Source organism: Numida meleagris, chromosome Z (assembly GCF_002078875.1).
Source record: "Numida meleagris isolate 19003 breed g44 Domestic line chromosome Z, NumMel1.0, whole genome shotgun sequence".
Classification (NCBI taxonomy): domain Eukaryota; kingdom Metazoa; phylum Chordata; class Aves; order Galliformes; family Numididae; genus Numida; species Numida meleagris.
Window position 1 is genome coordinate 18,486,916 of NC_034438.1, and position 16,404 is coordinate 18,503,319.

The window sequence follows — 16,404 nt, forward strand, 5'->3', positions numbered from 1 at the left end:
TAAGGAGTGTGAGAGATCTGATTTGAGTGTGATAGATTTCTTCGATTTAAATCCATTTAGAATCCCAACAAGCACAAAAGGAGAGCAGTTGTCAGTGCTTTATGCTTACATGGTGTGTAACTCTAAAGTCAATCAAGTCAACAAATAAACAAAAAAATTATTTGCTACAAATTTATTATAGTCACCCTTCAGCTTATTTATTTGTTTATTTAATTTTTTGTTTGGCCACCTTAAAGGATGAGTAAATCCTACAGCATTTCTGTTAACAATGCTTATACTAGCTGTATCCAGAATTATGCTAAAGCACTGATCATTGCTGAAGTAAAAATAACAAAGTCCAATTTGGGGCTTAATGTTGTTTTAATACTTTTCTTAACGTAGTCTAGCCCACAGGCTTGTTTGGACAACACAGGTGCCATCCACTAGGCCTGCAAAGCACAGTACAATGTAGGCTGGTCTTTTACATTACCTGCAGAGGCAGGGAATGTTTTGAAGAACAATGGTGACCACCTACTTTCAACTTGGTCCCCCAGGAGAGATGACCTTTGCAATCATGACACATGCGCCTGTCTCTCTGTGTCTCTATTTGAGAGAGGGCTAAAGGTCTCTAAGGCATAAGCAGTTTTAAGGAAGTGGACAGCTGAGCAGAGGAGAAAGGTCTTGCAGTTGCCTTGACTGACGGCCTACAACGTGAATGCAAAACTTATTACGTACTATTCACAGCAGGATTGAAGATAAGTGCCTGCCAGTGCCCCTCAGAACTGACCACAGGATGCAAATTCAAGAAAACAAGGCATTATTAACTCCTCTCCTTTATGCGCTATGACTCTGTAGAATGATTCATTCCCATAGCTTCCTGGACTTTGCCAATTGTACACCACTGTGTTACAAAGAAAGCAGCTTCCTGCAGTCACTTCTTGCTCTGACATTGCATTATACTACTGCTCCTCGAAATACTGGATTGAACTGGAAAGAGCAGTGCTAAAGAGCACAGTTCAAGCTTGCCTACAAGGAAGGACAGCTATCAGGGAAAAGCAGCCTTGAAGATATCTGTTAAAAATAGCATAACATCAGGGGGGATAAATAAAATTGTCCTTGTTATGGACAAACACTCTGAAACCAGAAGGTCTTTCTGATCAGAAAACATTACCATAACTCTTATTTGTGTGGTGCCTAAAGTTTGCTAGTTAGCATGTCCTCTTGATGTCATGTTCTTCAGGAGTATGCAGAATGTTCTTTCTTTTGCATGAAGCTCTCTTTCTTTTTCTTCCTTATTTTTTGAAAGCAGGCATAAACAAGTGCTAATGAGCACTGATGAAGGAGCCTTTGCAGAGCCAGTACACATGCAAGGCAGAGAGAGAAGAAAATAAGTAAATTAGACTGTTCATGTGCTTCAGGGTTGCTAAAGAAACTATTCTATATGCACTATAGATCACCAGGTGAGCAACAGCAGCGTACCAGTGTCCTGGCCGGCTACTATATCTGCAGCGTGCCAGCTATCTTTGAGTCACTGCCATTGGGCAGAGGATACATAAAGAAAAGAGACAGAGTAGTGGAAGGACAGCAGAATGAGTGAAACAACAAAAAAGGGATTTAAATGATGCATCTTCATTCATCTTCCACACATAATGTTCATATGCTCAGGAAGCACTCTGATATTTTGTATTTTCTCATTTTCACTTCCATTCTGCCTTACATACCTACGCACAACTTGGGCTTTTTCATATCTTTCCAATAATATGCTCTGCCTGATCTCATCCAGTTCTACAGAACAGATCATCATGGGTGGTAGGATCATGGTGTTCTTTGAACTCTGCTGCCCTCAGCATTGCGAGGGAGTTGCCTCACTTCAGTCTCATACTCACACATAAAGCCTTTCTTCTCAGTTAACAATAAGCAGTAAAAAAAAGTCCTGAAGACAGTACTGAAAGGTATAGATCTGAGGGCATCATACACCAGCATTTTAGGAACTCACAGTCTCTAAGCACTACTAGTGAAGTATTTGCAAAATGAGTCAGGAGGAAAGCAGAGATCACTGGGAAAAGAAGTCTGTAAAATATAACAAAATGAAAAACAATCAGAAATCAGGAGTTTTTACATGTTTTTTTTCCTGAAGTCCCTTTTTTCTGAAGTATTTCTTTCATACTCTCTTATAGAAAAAATACCCCCTATCTTGCTGAAACTGTTCCACAGACATTCATAGATAGAGTTCCTGTTAAAAATAAATAAGTAAAGTCACTTGCATAAGGTAATACACTCATGGGGAATTTAATTCCTTGCACAGGATGGTCAGGAGAGACTGTTGCAAGGGCCACAGAATCATGTTGGTTGGAAAAGACCCTTTAGATTATCAAGTCCAACCATCCTCTTAACACTATCAAGTCCACCACTAAAATGATTCCACATCTCCAATGCCTCCAGGAATGGCAAGTCCACCACTTCTCTGTGCAGCCTGTTACTATGCCTTAACAGCCTTTCTGTGAAGAAATTCTTCTTGATATCCATAGAATCATAGAATCGCCAAGGTTGGAAAAGACCTACAAGATCATCCAGTCCAACCACCCACCTACCACCAGTAACCCCACTAAACCATGTCCCTCAACACAACATATAAACGTTCCTTGAACACCTCCAGGGTCAGTGACTCCACCACCTCCCTGGGCAGCCCATTCCAGCACCTGACCGCTCTTTCAGAAAAGCAGTATTTCCTAACATCCAGCCTGAATCTCCCCCTGGCGCAACTTGAGGCCATTCCCAGTAGTCGTATCACTAGTTACACGAGAGAAAAGGCCAACTCCTAGCTCACTACAACCTCCCTTCAGGTAGTTATAGAGAGCTATAAGGTCTCCCCTGAGCCTCCTCTTCTCCAGACTGAACAACCCCAGCTCCCTCAGCCGCTCCTCATAAGGCCTGTGCTCCAGACCCCTCACCAGCTTTGTTGCCCTCCTCTGAACATGCTCCAGGGCCTCAATGTCTTTCTTGCAGTGAGAGGCCCAAAACTGAACACAGCACTCGAGGTGCGGCCTCACCAGTGCTGAGTACAGAGGGATGATTACTTCCCTATTCCTGCTGGCAGCACTATTTCTGATACAAGCTGGATTTAACTCCATTCACCACTACTCTCTGGGCCCAGCCCTCCAGCCATCTCTTTACCCAGCGAAGAGTGTGCCTGTCCAAGCCACGGGCTGCCAGCTTCTCCAGGAGAATACCATGGGAGACAGTGTCGAAGGCTTTGCCGAAGTCTAGGTAGACCACATCAACAGCATTTCTTGACCTAAACCTCTCCTATCTATATCTAACCTAAACCTCCCCTAGATCTACTTGAGGCCATTTCCTCATGTTCTGTCACTTCTCACTTGAGAAAAAGAGACCATCACCCACCTTCCTACAGCATCCTTTCTGGTAGCTACAGAGAGCAATGAGGTTTCCCCTCCTTTGCACCAGACAAGACAACCCCAGTTCCCTCAGCTGCCACTCATAGTTCTTGTTTTCCAATCTCTTCAGCAGCTCTGTTGCTCTTCTCTGAATGGGTTCCAGCACCTCCATATCCTACTTGTAGTGAGAAGCCCAAAATTGACCACAGCACTTGAAGTACATTCTGTATCACCGAGCCAAGGAAAGAAGGACACTTTCCAAGGCCTGCTGGCCACACGATTTCTGATGCAGGCCAGGAGACCATTGGCCTTCTTGGCCAGTTGGGCACAAAGCTGGCTCATGTTCAGCTGGCTGTCAACCAGCACCACCAGGTCATTTTCTGCTGGGCAACATTCCAGGCAATCTTCCTTAAGCCTGCACCACCACAAACCAAGTGCAGCACTTGGGTTTGTTGAACACCGTAAAGCTGGATGCAGCCCATTGATGCAGCCTATTCAGATTCCTCTGCAGATTCTTCCTACCATCAGGCAGATCAACGCTCTTGCCCAAGTTGGTGTTATTTGCAAACTTAGTGAGTGTGGACTTGATTCCCTCATCCATATTACTGATAAAGACATTAAAGAAAACTGTCCCCAGTCCTGAGCCCTGCAGGAATTTCTTCAGCTGTGTTAGATGAGACTCTGAACTGTTGTTCTGATGAATTCTTGTAATTCAGCTGGTCCTATGGATGCTATCCAATACATGCCAAATCAGTTGAAAGTGATTATTTTAAAATGTGCACAAAATATCTTTTAACTGACTACAAAAGGCTGTTCTACGTGACCCTTTCTGCATCTGCAAGAACAGTTTCTACAGAACATCTACAATCACCTTACCTGTGTGCAAATGAATCCATTCTACAGCAGGAAATGTTTGTGTGGAACCTACTGGATTGTCCACATTCACCATTCAGAGTATTTATCAACACATGTAAGCATAGAAATAGTACCTATCAACTGGTCTGTACACGGACAGAGTTGCTTGGAGGAACCACCTCTTGAGTGACTGAAATTTGTACATACAGTTCCTATAAAAAATAAGTTCAATACTTTGTTGTGGAGACAGGTGGGAGTTCAGTCACCTTCTCATAGATCAGTGCATTGTCTCAAGTCTGTGCATCTCATCTTTGCAAGGTCAAGTTGGGAAGGTTCTGGATCACACAGGAAATAAAAAAGTAAGCAGAGGCAATGTATACACAGGCACAGCCTCTCACCCAACCGTACCACTACCGTAACTATAATTTTCTTCTTATAACAAAATCATAACTGCATTCCATAGATGTCTCCACAGCTGTTCTTCTTCGAATAAATATATTTGTGCTTGAACATTCCATAAGTCCTTATTCTACTCTGAAAAAGGGGTTCTCAGTTTTCCATTGTTAGGCAGAGCATCCTCACCATGGTAGTGGACCTGTTGTCTTCATCATGTCTGTGTTACAGTCTTTTCTGACACCAGTCTCCTATGTTCTTTATGACTCTTTTCCTTCCAGTTTCTGCCTTCTCTGCCTAGCTGTCTCACCTGCATTTTCATGATTCATTATTCCTGTCATTTCAGAGGCTTTGGTGTTGCAGCTCTCAAACATCCTCTAATTGTCCCTCAGACTTCATGCCCTGCTGTCCTGCCTGTATACTTCTCTCTCTCCTCTTTCAGTCTGCATTGCATCAAATAGTGAGGGCATAGGGTTTATGCTATCCCTTTCCCACACATCAGATCTCTGTTACTCATATAGTAAAGTGTGGGTTTTTTTTTCTGCTTGAAACATGTTGGAGCTGGCAGGAAATATAATAAATATCAAAGCAATGCCCTTGCGGGGATTAGGAAGATTTCAAGGCAGTGATCCCCTCTTCTCATTTCATACTCAGTTTCATCTTTCTATTTATATGAAAAGAGAATCATTCAATGGGCACAAATTCTGCCACATTACCCAGGGGATCATGGGAGGTGACAGACCTGGTTGATAATCAGGAGAGAGACCTGTTATCTAGGCAGTAATAATGATATTCTGTCACAGCTGTGGCTTGTTTCTACTGTAAATACAATGTGATGTTCCCAGCAGCGAAGGAAGTGACTCCAGATTTCATGCCATCTTACTGAAGTTATGCCCACACTGCAACTCAAGTGCTCTGGATTCAGCTTGCAGAAGCACAGCAAGCACCTTCCCCTGGTGAGCGCAGCCTGACCAACACAGCTCAGGTTGCTCTCAGAATCCGAGTGAGATAATGGCCTGCAGTCATCCACTTGGATTGTAGCAGAGACATATCTTTGAAATCAAATCTAACAGCATTAGAACAGCTGCTCTCATTCTGCTTCCTGTGTAGCAGACGGTAACAGCTGTGGGAAGATCTGACTGTATCGCTGTGCCACAAAGCCACATCCATGTTTCAACACAGAGCACTGGAAATGGGGAAGATCTTCTTTTCACCCAAGCAGCTCCCAATAGAACTGAACAGTTTCCTCCTGCATGGAGTTCTGTAGGAGCACTGAATCCATCAGCAAATAAGACTACACTGGCTTTCCACATCTTCCTTCTATTTTAGAACAAGGTGATATGTAAGCCCAGCTAAACTATAGCAACCAAACAACTGGTTTAAGACATAGATTAAAATCACCTCTCAGTATATGATTTCCATACATGGTTTTTCACCCCCACTTTTCCTGCTTTCCAGAGAAATGTAGAAAAGAACATTTTTCAGGCTAATGTGCTTGAAAAAAAAGCTCATGTTTGGGAGATTATCTTTACATTTCTTGCTGATGCTACTGTAAGTTATATGACTAAATCCCTTTATGATGTTTGTATCTCCAAGGGTTTGTTATTTAAACTACCTACATTGAGCACCAACACTGGCCTGTGTTTAGCTCCTACACATCTACGTAAGTTAGTACTTTCTGACTTAGCACGAGGCACTTAACACAAATTAAAAATATAGAGAATGTTCAGAACACAAAGTTAACTTTTTGTATCAGTTGTTTGCACATAGCATGTTATCATGCCAAGCTAGATATAATTAGCTGCTCTACCTCTAGGTGTGCAAAAGCTACATGGTGAGTGGTTACAGGACTGTGCACATGTGCTTTATATCCTGTTTAGATTACATGCTGAACATATAGTACTAATACTATCTAAGTAGTTGAATTTTAGTTTCAAGTAGCTTCTGGAAATAGAAGATTAGCTATGACACAACATAAATAAAAAAGCTGTTTCCTGCATTTCCATCAGGAGTTGAAGCTACTGATATTTTCCAACTAAATATGGTGGTAGGGGCACATTGCATTTCAGCATTGATTGAAAAGAATAAAAATAGTTCTGCAAATGTGAAGCAACTTCTGTAAGCTTACCAGTGGAATAGATGTTTTGGAAACTCTCTTATTATTGAAACCTTAAGCAATGGAAAGTCAGAAGTAGAAACTTCTAAATTTCTAAAAAGACCTCAAGTCAGTAATGTGGAAACTATGAGAAAAAGATGTAGCATGGTCTGCATGGGGGGAGAAAGAGGCATAGTAAACTAATAAGCAAACAAACAAACAAAAAAGACAAAGAAATTGGAGAGAAAGAATAGAGAAGACCCGGCACTGGTAGAAACTTCCTGGATTGCAGGCTGAACAGCAAGCTGCAAACCTGGCATGGAGCAGACATGGGAGATAAGACGTGGCACAAATCAGGGCAGAAAAGAGAGTTAGGAAAGCTAGTTTTGCTCCAAACAGGCTTCTGCACTGACAGTAGTTCTGATTGCTACCTTTGAGGTAGTCACTGGGAATGGATAGATAAAAAGTCCTTCTCTGTAAATGAATGAAGAGAAAAAACAGTGGTTGTTTATTGGTTTAGTGTGGAGGTCCATTTTTTCCCCACGGATTTATCTGCATCTCAAGGAGATACCAAGTTGCAGGAAGCTTTCCTTTCCTTGTTTGCTTTTTTACCTGCTTGTTTCCAACTATACTTGACTGTTTTGGCACGAGGTTAATGAAACGATGCAAACGGATTTTTCCAGTTGAATAATACTCAGAGAAACATAATAGCTAGAGATGGAGCAGTAGATTATACCTTCACAATGGCTGGATATACAGGTCATTTCTAGTTCAATAGGATGCTCAAATTGGTGTCAGTTTTTAGATGAAACAGTTTTAAAGTAGAATTCATTTAAGGGAATATATTCAGGCCAGTCTATATTTTATCTGACTTGTTATAATGCAAATAACACTAATGTAGTTGCCCTGATTGTGTTACAATTTTAACTGCGTTCGCAATACCACTCTTTTATGTGTGTGCTCTCACATATTTATTTTCTGTTTGTCACACCATACTTCCTTGCCAAGAAGTTTGTACACTTATTGGAGATTCTTGAGTATGCATCAAACATACACGTGTTGTTTATTTTCTTAGGTTTTGAATTTTTTGAAACAAGTGCCAAGGACAACATTAACGTCAAGCAGACATTTGAGCGACTTGTGGATATCATCTGTGACAAAATGTCTGAAAGTCTGGAGACAGATCCCAGTATCACTGCCGGCAAGCAGAACACACGACTAAAGGACACCCCTCCACCACAGCAACCCAACTGTGGCTGTTAATGCAGCTACCAGCAAAGGCAGCTCCAGCACGTTCTGTTGCCAACAGAGTATTTATGAGTGGTCTATATGCCTTTATTTATACTGTCCTAGTAATTTATTTCGGAGAAAAATCTTTTATTCTACATTAGCATCTGGTTGAGTATATGTACGAAGATGGGGATATTAATAGTTTGAAAGAATAATCTGTTTTTTAGCTTCTGGCTCTTGCATGCAGGATGGCTATTAGTTTCTCTTTTCTTTTTACTGTTTCACATTATACTGACTTCAGCCGGTGCCATGTGCCTAGAAATGATTTACTTCATCAGCTTCAAATTATATAGTTGAATCCTTAGGGCAGTGGCCAAGGTATTTTAGAATAAGCTTCCTAATGCCATTTATATTTTCTCCTGACCGAAAATTAATTTAGAAATATCACTTTAAAGAGCCAATCACTCATTCTGTCTAGATCATTTGTGTAAGGAACACTTCCTTGAGCATACTGCCTGAATAAGTCTGGGCTCAGTATGTTACACATCGTGTGCTTGGAAACTGCAGCAGTTAGAACTGACCTCCAGCCTTCCTGAACCCTAAGCCACCAGATCTTCCTTTCAGACTCCAACTGGATGTGGGTGTTCGGTGCAGATCCTCAGAGATATTAGATACTTTATCCTGGCTAGCCAGCTAGTATGCTTACATTTCTGTGTGAACTGCATGTCTGTTCAACTCCTTTCTGAAACTGTACTCATTTTCTCATTCCAGCATGCAGAGGCCCTGGTAGTTTCTGCCCTAGAGGGCAGAAAGAGGGCAGAAAGAGGGCTGACCAGCTCTTTTTACTTCCATCTGCATTAGAAATTTAACATTCTGTTCAGATATTACCCCTGAAAAAGCCAAATCCATTACAGTCAGTTGTTCATAGCCAAAAACTGTCATGTCATGTTGCTGTCAAACCTGCAGGCGTAAGCTTTCAGGAATTGTATCTCCCATTCAGTCACTGGGACAACCATCACCATACTGGCTACTAATGCCTTTAGTTCACTCTGACCTAATGTAGATGTGCTGCTGATGACAATGAGCTTGAGTCTGACCTCATTTTTACTTTGATGAGGAAATCTTTTTTGACAAGACAATCAAAGATTGGCAAGATTTTATTAAAAAAAAAAAAAAACAGCAACAAACTTTAGGAATAATAAGAAATGGCTATCATTTCCAGAGTTAAACTGAATGTATCTATCAAATCAGGAAAGGCTGTGAAGAGCGCACACACACGCGCACACACACACACACACACACACAAAGGCAGAAAAAACACACAAATTCTGTTTCAATTAATTTCATAAAAATAGTCATATTTCACAGTTTTAAAAAGTACTCCTCTGGTAACTGGTGGCACATCTATGCCCAGTACATAGTGCTTCGTGCAACGGCTTTATTTCAGTCACAGTCACAGTGACATTTTTAAGCTAAACTGCATAACTGGGGAAGTGTTAACTATTTTATTGTTCCTAGCTGGCAGGCTTTAAGACAAGGCTGACATTTCCCAGACTGTCTGCAATACAAAAAAAAAATAGGAAGACAAATTAGAAAATGGAAGTAACAAAAGTTACTGAAAACTGCTCACAACTGCAAAGGAATCCCTCTGCACACATTCCTGTTTTCCAAGGTAATTTATATTAACTCCTGAAAGACACTGAGGAAAATGGCCACTGTTTTTTTTTTCTTTTTTTTTTTTTTTTTTTTCCCCCACTGGTTAAATAACCTACATAAACTTTGGTGTGGTGAAAGCAACTTTCAAGTAAGGCATATAGACGCACGCAAAATGGATAGGCCACCAGGGGGCAACATTGGCTGTCTAATTTAAATTAACAAATGCGCTTTCTTCATGCTAGGGTTTTAAACCTGATGTCCTCTTAACAAGCTTACTTAAACACCTGTTTTCCTAATAGACATGGAGGCTGAACCTTCACTTGCTTAATTTCATGAACAGAAAGTACGGTCTTCTCTGGAGCTGATGAGCAGTCAGGTAGAAGAGGCGTGTTCTACCCCTACCATAACCCTGCCTCTTACAGGGCAGTACTTTTTTCTCCCATATCTAAGGCAGCATGTTGGTAACTGTGCTGAGGAACTTTCAGTGATACCTTTTCACCCACTAGGTACCAGCTGCTTGGATAGAAGTGATAGGGAATCAAGGGGCCTTTATATGAGATGGTGGCCAGTTTACCTCCCCATGCTTGTTATATTCATTTATACATACTGGAGAAAAAGGGAGCAGAAAAACTTTGAGACAGCAATCAACAGCAGCCCGCATTTATTTAGAAAAGGTTTAAGTTGTATTATATGCCTGAGGCATCACATTCTCAGGCAAGGCAAAGAGAAGGGAGGATATCAACACATCATACAAAAGCTTGGGCATGTCCTGGATCATGCAGCACCTCTACAAGTGCAAACATTCACCTTTGCTCTGAGATTCTGGCTGCAAACTGGCTATTTCCCATGCACATTGTAAGAAGCAAACAAAGACAAAAAGATACCCCTTGCTATAGCCACACCTTGGTTTTATTCCGTTGCAATGAATTCTAAACCCTCACTGCCTCCTTGTGACAATGTAGACTCTAATCAGCAGTGGCAGTACATTATCAGCATATATTTTTTTTTAAAAGTTGAGAGATAGCTAAATCATTCATTAATTAAATAGTATTACTGAATTGCTTTTCATTTTGCATGAGGGGCTGGACAGAAGAGCAACAGCAAAGAATCTCTCCTTCCCTTTTCTGTGACAAGTAAAGTCTCTAGCCTCTGACGTACCTGATCTTCTGTATAGGATGGGGAGGCTGGGGAAGCAGCTGCCAGAGTAACACTGACTATCTGCCATGTGTTGTGAGGAAAGGCTCACCTGAAGCAAAAATGCAGGGCCTAGCCACTATATAAGAACTCTCAGAGTCTTTGTATTGACACTCGGACATTGCCATAGAATTCAGAATTATTCAGATTAATTTTTAATGTGTTCACATCAAATCCTTGGAGGTTTTCAAGACAAAAATAGATAAAATCCTGAGCAACCTGCTTTGACTTCTCAGCTGACGCTGCTTTGAGGTGATTGGTCTGGGACCTGCTAATGTCCCATCCAACCTGATTTATCTTACCCTCCTTTCCTCTGAAATTTGACATTCCTGGATGTTCAAGGAGAACTTTTCTCAACAGTCAGCTTTACCCACTGTTGGAAAAACAGGTTTTGATTTTCCAACCAGTGGAATAAGTTGGCTTTTAAAGCCATATGTTTCACAGCAATATTGAGTTTTCTGCTACAAATTTTGGTCAGATTCAGACGAGAAGCATCAGATCTCAATAGCTCACCTTCCTAGGGTGGAACCTGGCTGTTGCAGAGGAACATGAAAGACAGAAGGGCTTCTGGGAAGTAACTTATGATCCCTTCCTCAAGCATTATGAAAATTTAGCTTGAGTTCTGGGGAAGCCAGCAGGAGTAGAATCTTCATTCTACTTGAAATTATGCTTTGGCCCTTTTCATAGTACAGGATCTACAACTGAAGCATGTGTCAAACTAATTCAACTCCAACTGGTCTCTGAGACAGAACTGCAATTTTCTTAAATGTAGGCAGAGGTATGTTACTACTGAACATTTTGGAAATTCCATCCTCGCCTAATTGGGGATCAAAATTCAATCAATAGATCATTCTTCACCCCTATCCAGTAGTCACTGATTATGAGTTAGTCATTGGAGGAGACAGAAGCAGGATTTGACACAGTTCTGCTAAGAGAAAGGATCAGGACGAAAAGTAATATTGTAGTGATACAACAGGTCTGGATCATTAAGTTGAAAACCTGGGGACAAGATATCCAAAACTATTTTCAGCCTCACGATTTTTGGTCAAGAAGTACACACTTTTCACTAATTTGTTGTCACTCTCACACAGAAATAAGACTGATTGTCATGGAGCTTCATTGTTCCAGTCACAGATGACCTCTTCCGCTAAAATTTTGGCCAACTGATGAGATACAGCAGTTGTCACGGAGAGCATATTGCATTTTTGAGAGTTTAGATGCCTATGGTCAGAGGGTCCTAAGCTCCATAATGCCAGCTGAACTGTCAGTTCACAACCTATTTTCCAAGTTACAATCTAGACTACTGCTTTCAGCAGCAGGCTAATCCTGTGCATGGATAATACAGCAGCCATATCATTTTCTGATACTGTATTGCTTGCTGTATGATCAAACCAGTGCTCAGAAAATGCCTTGGGATCACATGGGAACACAAGACACAGTTGGCACCTGCAGTGCCTCCTGGCAGTGACCAGCCAGAGAGCTAGCAAGCCTGGCTGGGTTAACCTTCAGACACGTGTTTTTGATTCCAATAAGAGTTCATGTTCACAGGCATTTTAGTCCTTATAGCATAGCTAACTTAATTATTTTTGTTGTTGTTGCTGTAGTTTGTTTATTTAGATCTCTTTGTTTGGTATTTGAAATACATATAAGCTAGCTGGATTTTCTGCCAAAAAAAATTCTCTCTGAACAGCTGTGTATGTGACTGTTACCTGGAACTGTTTGTTCCTCTGTGCTTATACTTAATGCAATGCTTAGAGAAACTACCTGAGCAACTACATCGCTGTGGCCTTTCCAGAGCATCAGTCTGAAAGACTAAGCTTTCTTCCCAGTCTGCTCAGCTCTGTATATTCAGCTGTACCACATGCACCTTCTTCATTTCAGGAATGAAGTATTTTGTGATACACAAAATCTGCTGGAATTTGATCCCAATCTTTGAGAATGCTTTGAGTTGAATTTTCAATTCTAGGGGAAAAAAAATGGTGGTACAAATTCTACATCTGATGATGATGCCTCTGTTTCTGCAACACCAGATGAAAAGATGCTGCATTTGCATTCTAAAAAAAAAACAAAAAACAATATCTCCTCCAAACTACTCTTTTCTATATTTTCTATATTTCACTGAGAGAGGCAAGTTTTATTACTTGTATTTTTAAGGGCATCAACTAAATTACTGTTCTGCTGATTGACTGTTAGGACAGTTTCCTCCTTGGCCTGTTTCTTAGTCAGACAGTATGTGAGCCTGGTTCCTCTTTAGGATGATAAATATAGCAGTTCGAGACCCTGAGTACGTAAATCCTTATAGATAAGCTCTTAGGGGGTGTAAAGCAATATCTTCACTTCTGCCAACAGGGAAGTGAGTTTTGTTGATTTACACTGTTTAATCTACACACATAGGCTTTTCAGTACAGTCTGACTCCAGATTCTCCAAGGTTCATCACATGTTTAGTGTCATTTAAAGAGGCAACTCAGTTCAAATTTTTGAACAATTTTTACCAGTTTCTTTGTTAAGAATAGGTGAATGCAGTTCATCTTATGAAGTTTTTTTCTTTTTTCTTTTTCTTCCTTTTATTTTACTTTGTTTATCCATGGATGTTGATTGAATCAGAATTGTAACTACACACATTTAATATGCACATGCAGCAGTATGTCTTTGATGCTCACTCAGTTCCTACTGCTACTTATCTCATTAAGTGCGGCTTTCCATAAATGCCACAGCAAATTTATCCAGAACTTCTCATTAACAACAGAAATCCACGGGGTTACATCTGTAGTCCATATGTTTATTTTCCATGGTTCCAGCCGTGTAGCTGGCTTGTCATTTATAGAATAAGGTACCTGGTATTTGATTTGATGAAGGAGAAGCAGAAGAGCAGTAACTTCAGGTTCATGTACAACATGCATTAATGAAAGCTGGGGATTGCGTACCACTTCTGGCGATAACTTTACTTGAGTAACTCTGACATGTACCTGCAACTAGTGTTAAATGAACTGTTTGTGTGTAAATCCTGTTTAATATTTTGTCAGTAATGTCAGATGTGTTGTGGCTCAGTTGGACTGTCAGAACGTGTAACCTATATACTAGTGTTTGTGAAACTGAAATGTCTTAAATGTTGCATGAAAATATGTTATAAAAATAGATATGTTTTCTATTTTTTGAATACCTCAAAACTGAGGAATCATGGGCCAATAAGTGCAATATTTAATGACTTACTCAGTGTATATAAACCTGTGTGAAAGGGAGAAGTGTCCTGTATGTGTGATAAGGTGTTGATGATGCCTGTGTGGGTTAAGATTTCCAGTAGCTCTACTTGTCTTGTAGTAAAATTTATATAGTAAATGCTTTATCAGTGTTGTGTAAAAATACTCTATTCTTAAGTCATTTAAACTATTTTTCATATATGAGATGATGGTAAGAGATGTCTGTATGTTTATTGCAAGTGCATGTCAATTTTACTTTAAGAATTGTGAGTGTCCTCTTTGGAAATGGTCGCGTTACATCAACGCTAGTGGGACAACACATTTAGTCAGAAGATGCTTGTAAACATTTCTGAACTATCTGCATATATTTTTAAAGCATGCTCTCTAGAGACATTAGAATAACCTCCTAGAGCGTTATCAGTTACATTATCTGTTTGCCTATATTGCATAATATCATATGAGTGTGTTTTCTTTAATATGATATAGTTAACTCGTAATATCTGAAAAATTTAATAGGAGTATCCAATAATCTTGCAGATAACTTTGCAGACTTCAGCGGATGCCCTGATTTAATGTTTTTGGGAACAGCCTGAAGGTCACAGTCAAAGTGGCCTAGCACAGTGGACAGTGACTTTAATTAGTCAATAATGCCAATTAAGCTTATTAACTTTTCTAGATCCTAAAGAGGGAAAATATATCCTTAAATATATTCACCCAGACTCTTCACTCAACAGCTACATGGTCCTTAGTACATTTGGCAAAAAGTGCAGTCTAGAATCTAACCATGACAAAAAAAATGAGAGATCCAACCATTCCTATTTCCTTTCTTCTTATCATTGCATATTTCTGACAATTCTCTAAGCATGTGAGCAAGGCCATCACTATTCAGCAAAACTCTCAAAAGCTTTGGGCAGCTGAGGAACTTCTAACTCTGAAACACCTATCCACCAGTTTCTTAGATTCCCAGTTATGTCTATGGACTCCATGGAGGAGAAGCTTGTTCTGTTAATTCTTGCTACACCTCTGGTTCAAAGGGAGTGTGTCATGATCCCTGGGAATCTGCTAAGTAAAGTTAGGCCACTGAGACTGGGACAAGGAGAGTAACTGTTTTTACTGAAATTTTTCTGAAAACCCGTTTTCTTTACCACCACATTAAAAGGTGCCTAAGTACATCTTCAGTTGACCTGATGCATTTTTGTTGACAATATACAAAGTTAATTTGTTTGGTTGTTTGTTTGCTTTTTGTTGTTGTTGTTTTAAATTGGACTCACGAAAAAACGAATCAGTCTAAGGCCTACTGGAAACCATTACTGTGGTTTTCCTTTCCTATGTCTTCACATAGTTTCTCTGAGAAAGCAAATAGCCAAATTGCATTAAGTAGCACTTGCAATGACCTGAGCAGCCCTTAGAATTCTTCCTGCTTTTATACCTTCTGCTATGAAACCACCTGTGAAATTATACAGTCTAGGGTGAAATGATTTTGAGAGAAATTTGAGATTTCTTAATAAAAGAAGGAAATTCTGGACATCTTTATAGCTAAGCAGCAGTAGTCATAATGCGAAGTACCACTTAAGTGCATATATACAGGCTGCTACAGGACTGGGGATATATTACCTAATTTTTTATTTTGCTAAGTGACCTGAGTATTCAAGGGCTGGCAGATAATTTTACCTACTATTTTTATTATTCCTTATAGACCTATGAATATATACACAAAGAAAAATACTTACCTTGAAAATATGTAGCTGTTCTGGCTCCTTCAAGCTAACTTACTTGCTTACTTGCTCTTGATGATAAGTTGTTGAAGTTCTTGCTTAGGATGCATTTGTGAGGGCATGAGACTCAATCTGTCCCTCCTCCACCAGCTACTTCTGCAATATAGTGACTGTGGTTCTAAAAAATATGTTAGTTTAAAATGCTGCTGGGTGACAAATGTTGTGAATCTTCTGCATTCATCCACAGGAGTTCTTGTCTGAACGTGAAGTACAAGTTTTATCCATGTGCAGAGTTTTAAATCTATGTGGACGTAGAGACTGTGTGTATTCCACTGAATATTCTGTTTGTATGTGACTTCTGTATACCAAGTGGATTTTGTTTGTTTAGCTTTTTTTGTTGGGAAACTTCTTTTTTCCTTTTTTCAATTACAATAAATATTCAAGAGACTATATTCATGAATATCTTAGTTGTGGTGACATAGTCTTACCCTCCTTCTCCCTATTTCTTTTACCCTACTGCAACTGTGAAAAAAAATGACTTCAGTTTTAATGATAGCCACCTGCAATAATTCATTACTGAATATCCCCTCAGCAGCACTGTTGAGTCTTAGATCTGTCTCCATCCCACACTTTACTGAACATTTTGCCCTAGGACTCTGTAGGAGAAAGACCAGATATTTTCCTACCAAAAGCA

General features: G+C 40.0%; 1 protein-coding gene across 1 annotated transcript in view; it reads left to right on the forward strand.

The window, feature by feature from the left end:
- The window catches only part of RAB3C (RAB3C, member RAS oncogene family), a 148,598-nt gene extending 132,421 nt beyond the window's left edge, over window positions 1–16,177 (forward strand). Inside the window, exon 5 of the mRNA XM_021381225.1 lies at window positions 7,793–16,177. Coding sequence (XP_021236900.1) covers window positions 7,793–7,980 — 188 coding nt within the window. The 3' untranslated portion in view covers window positions 7,981–16,177. The remainder of the gene's footprint in view (window positions 1–7,792) is intronic.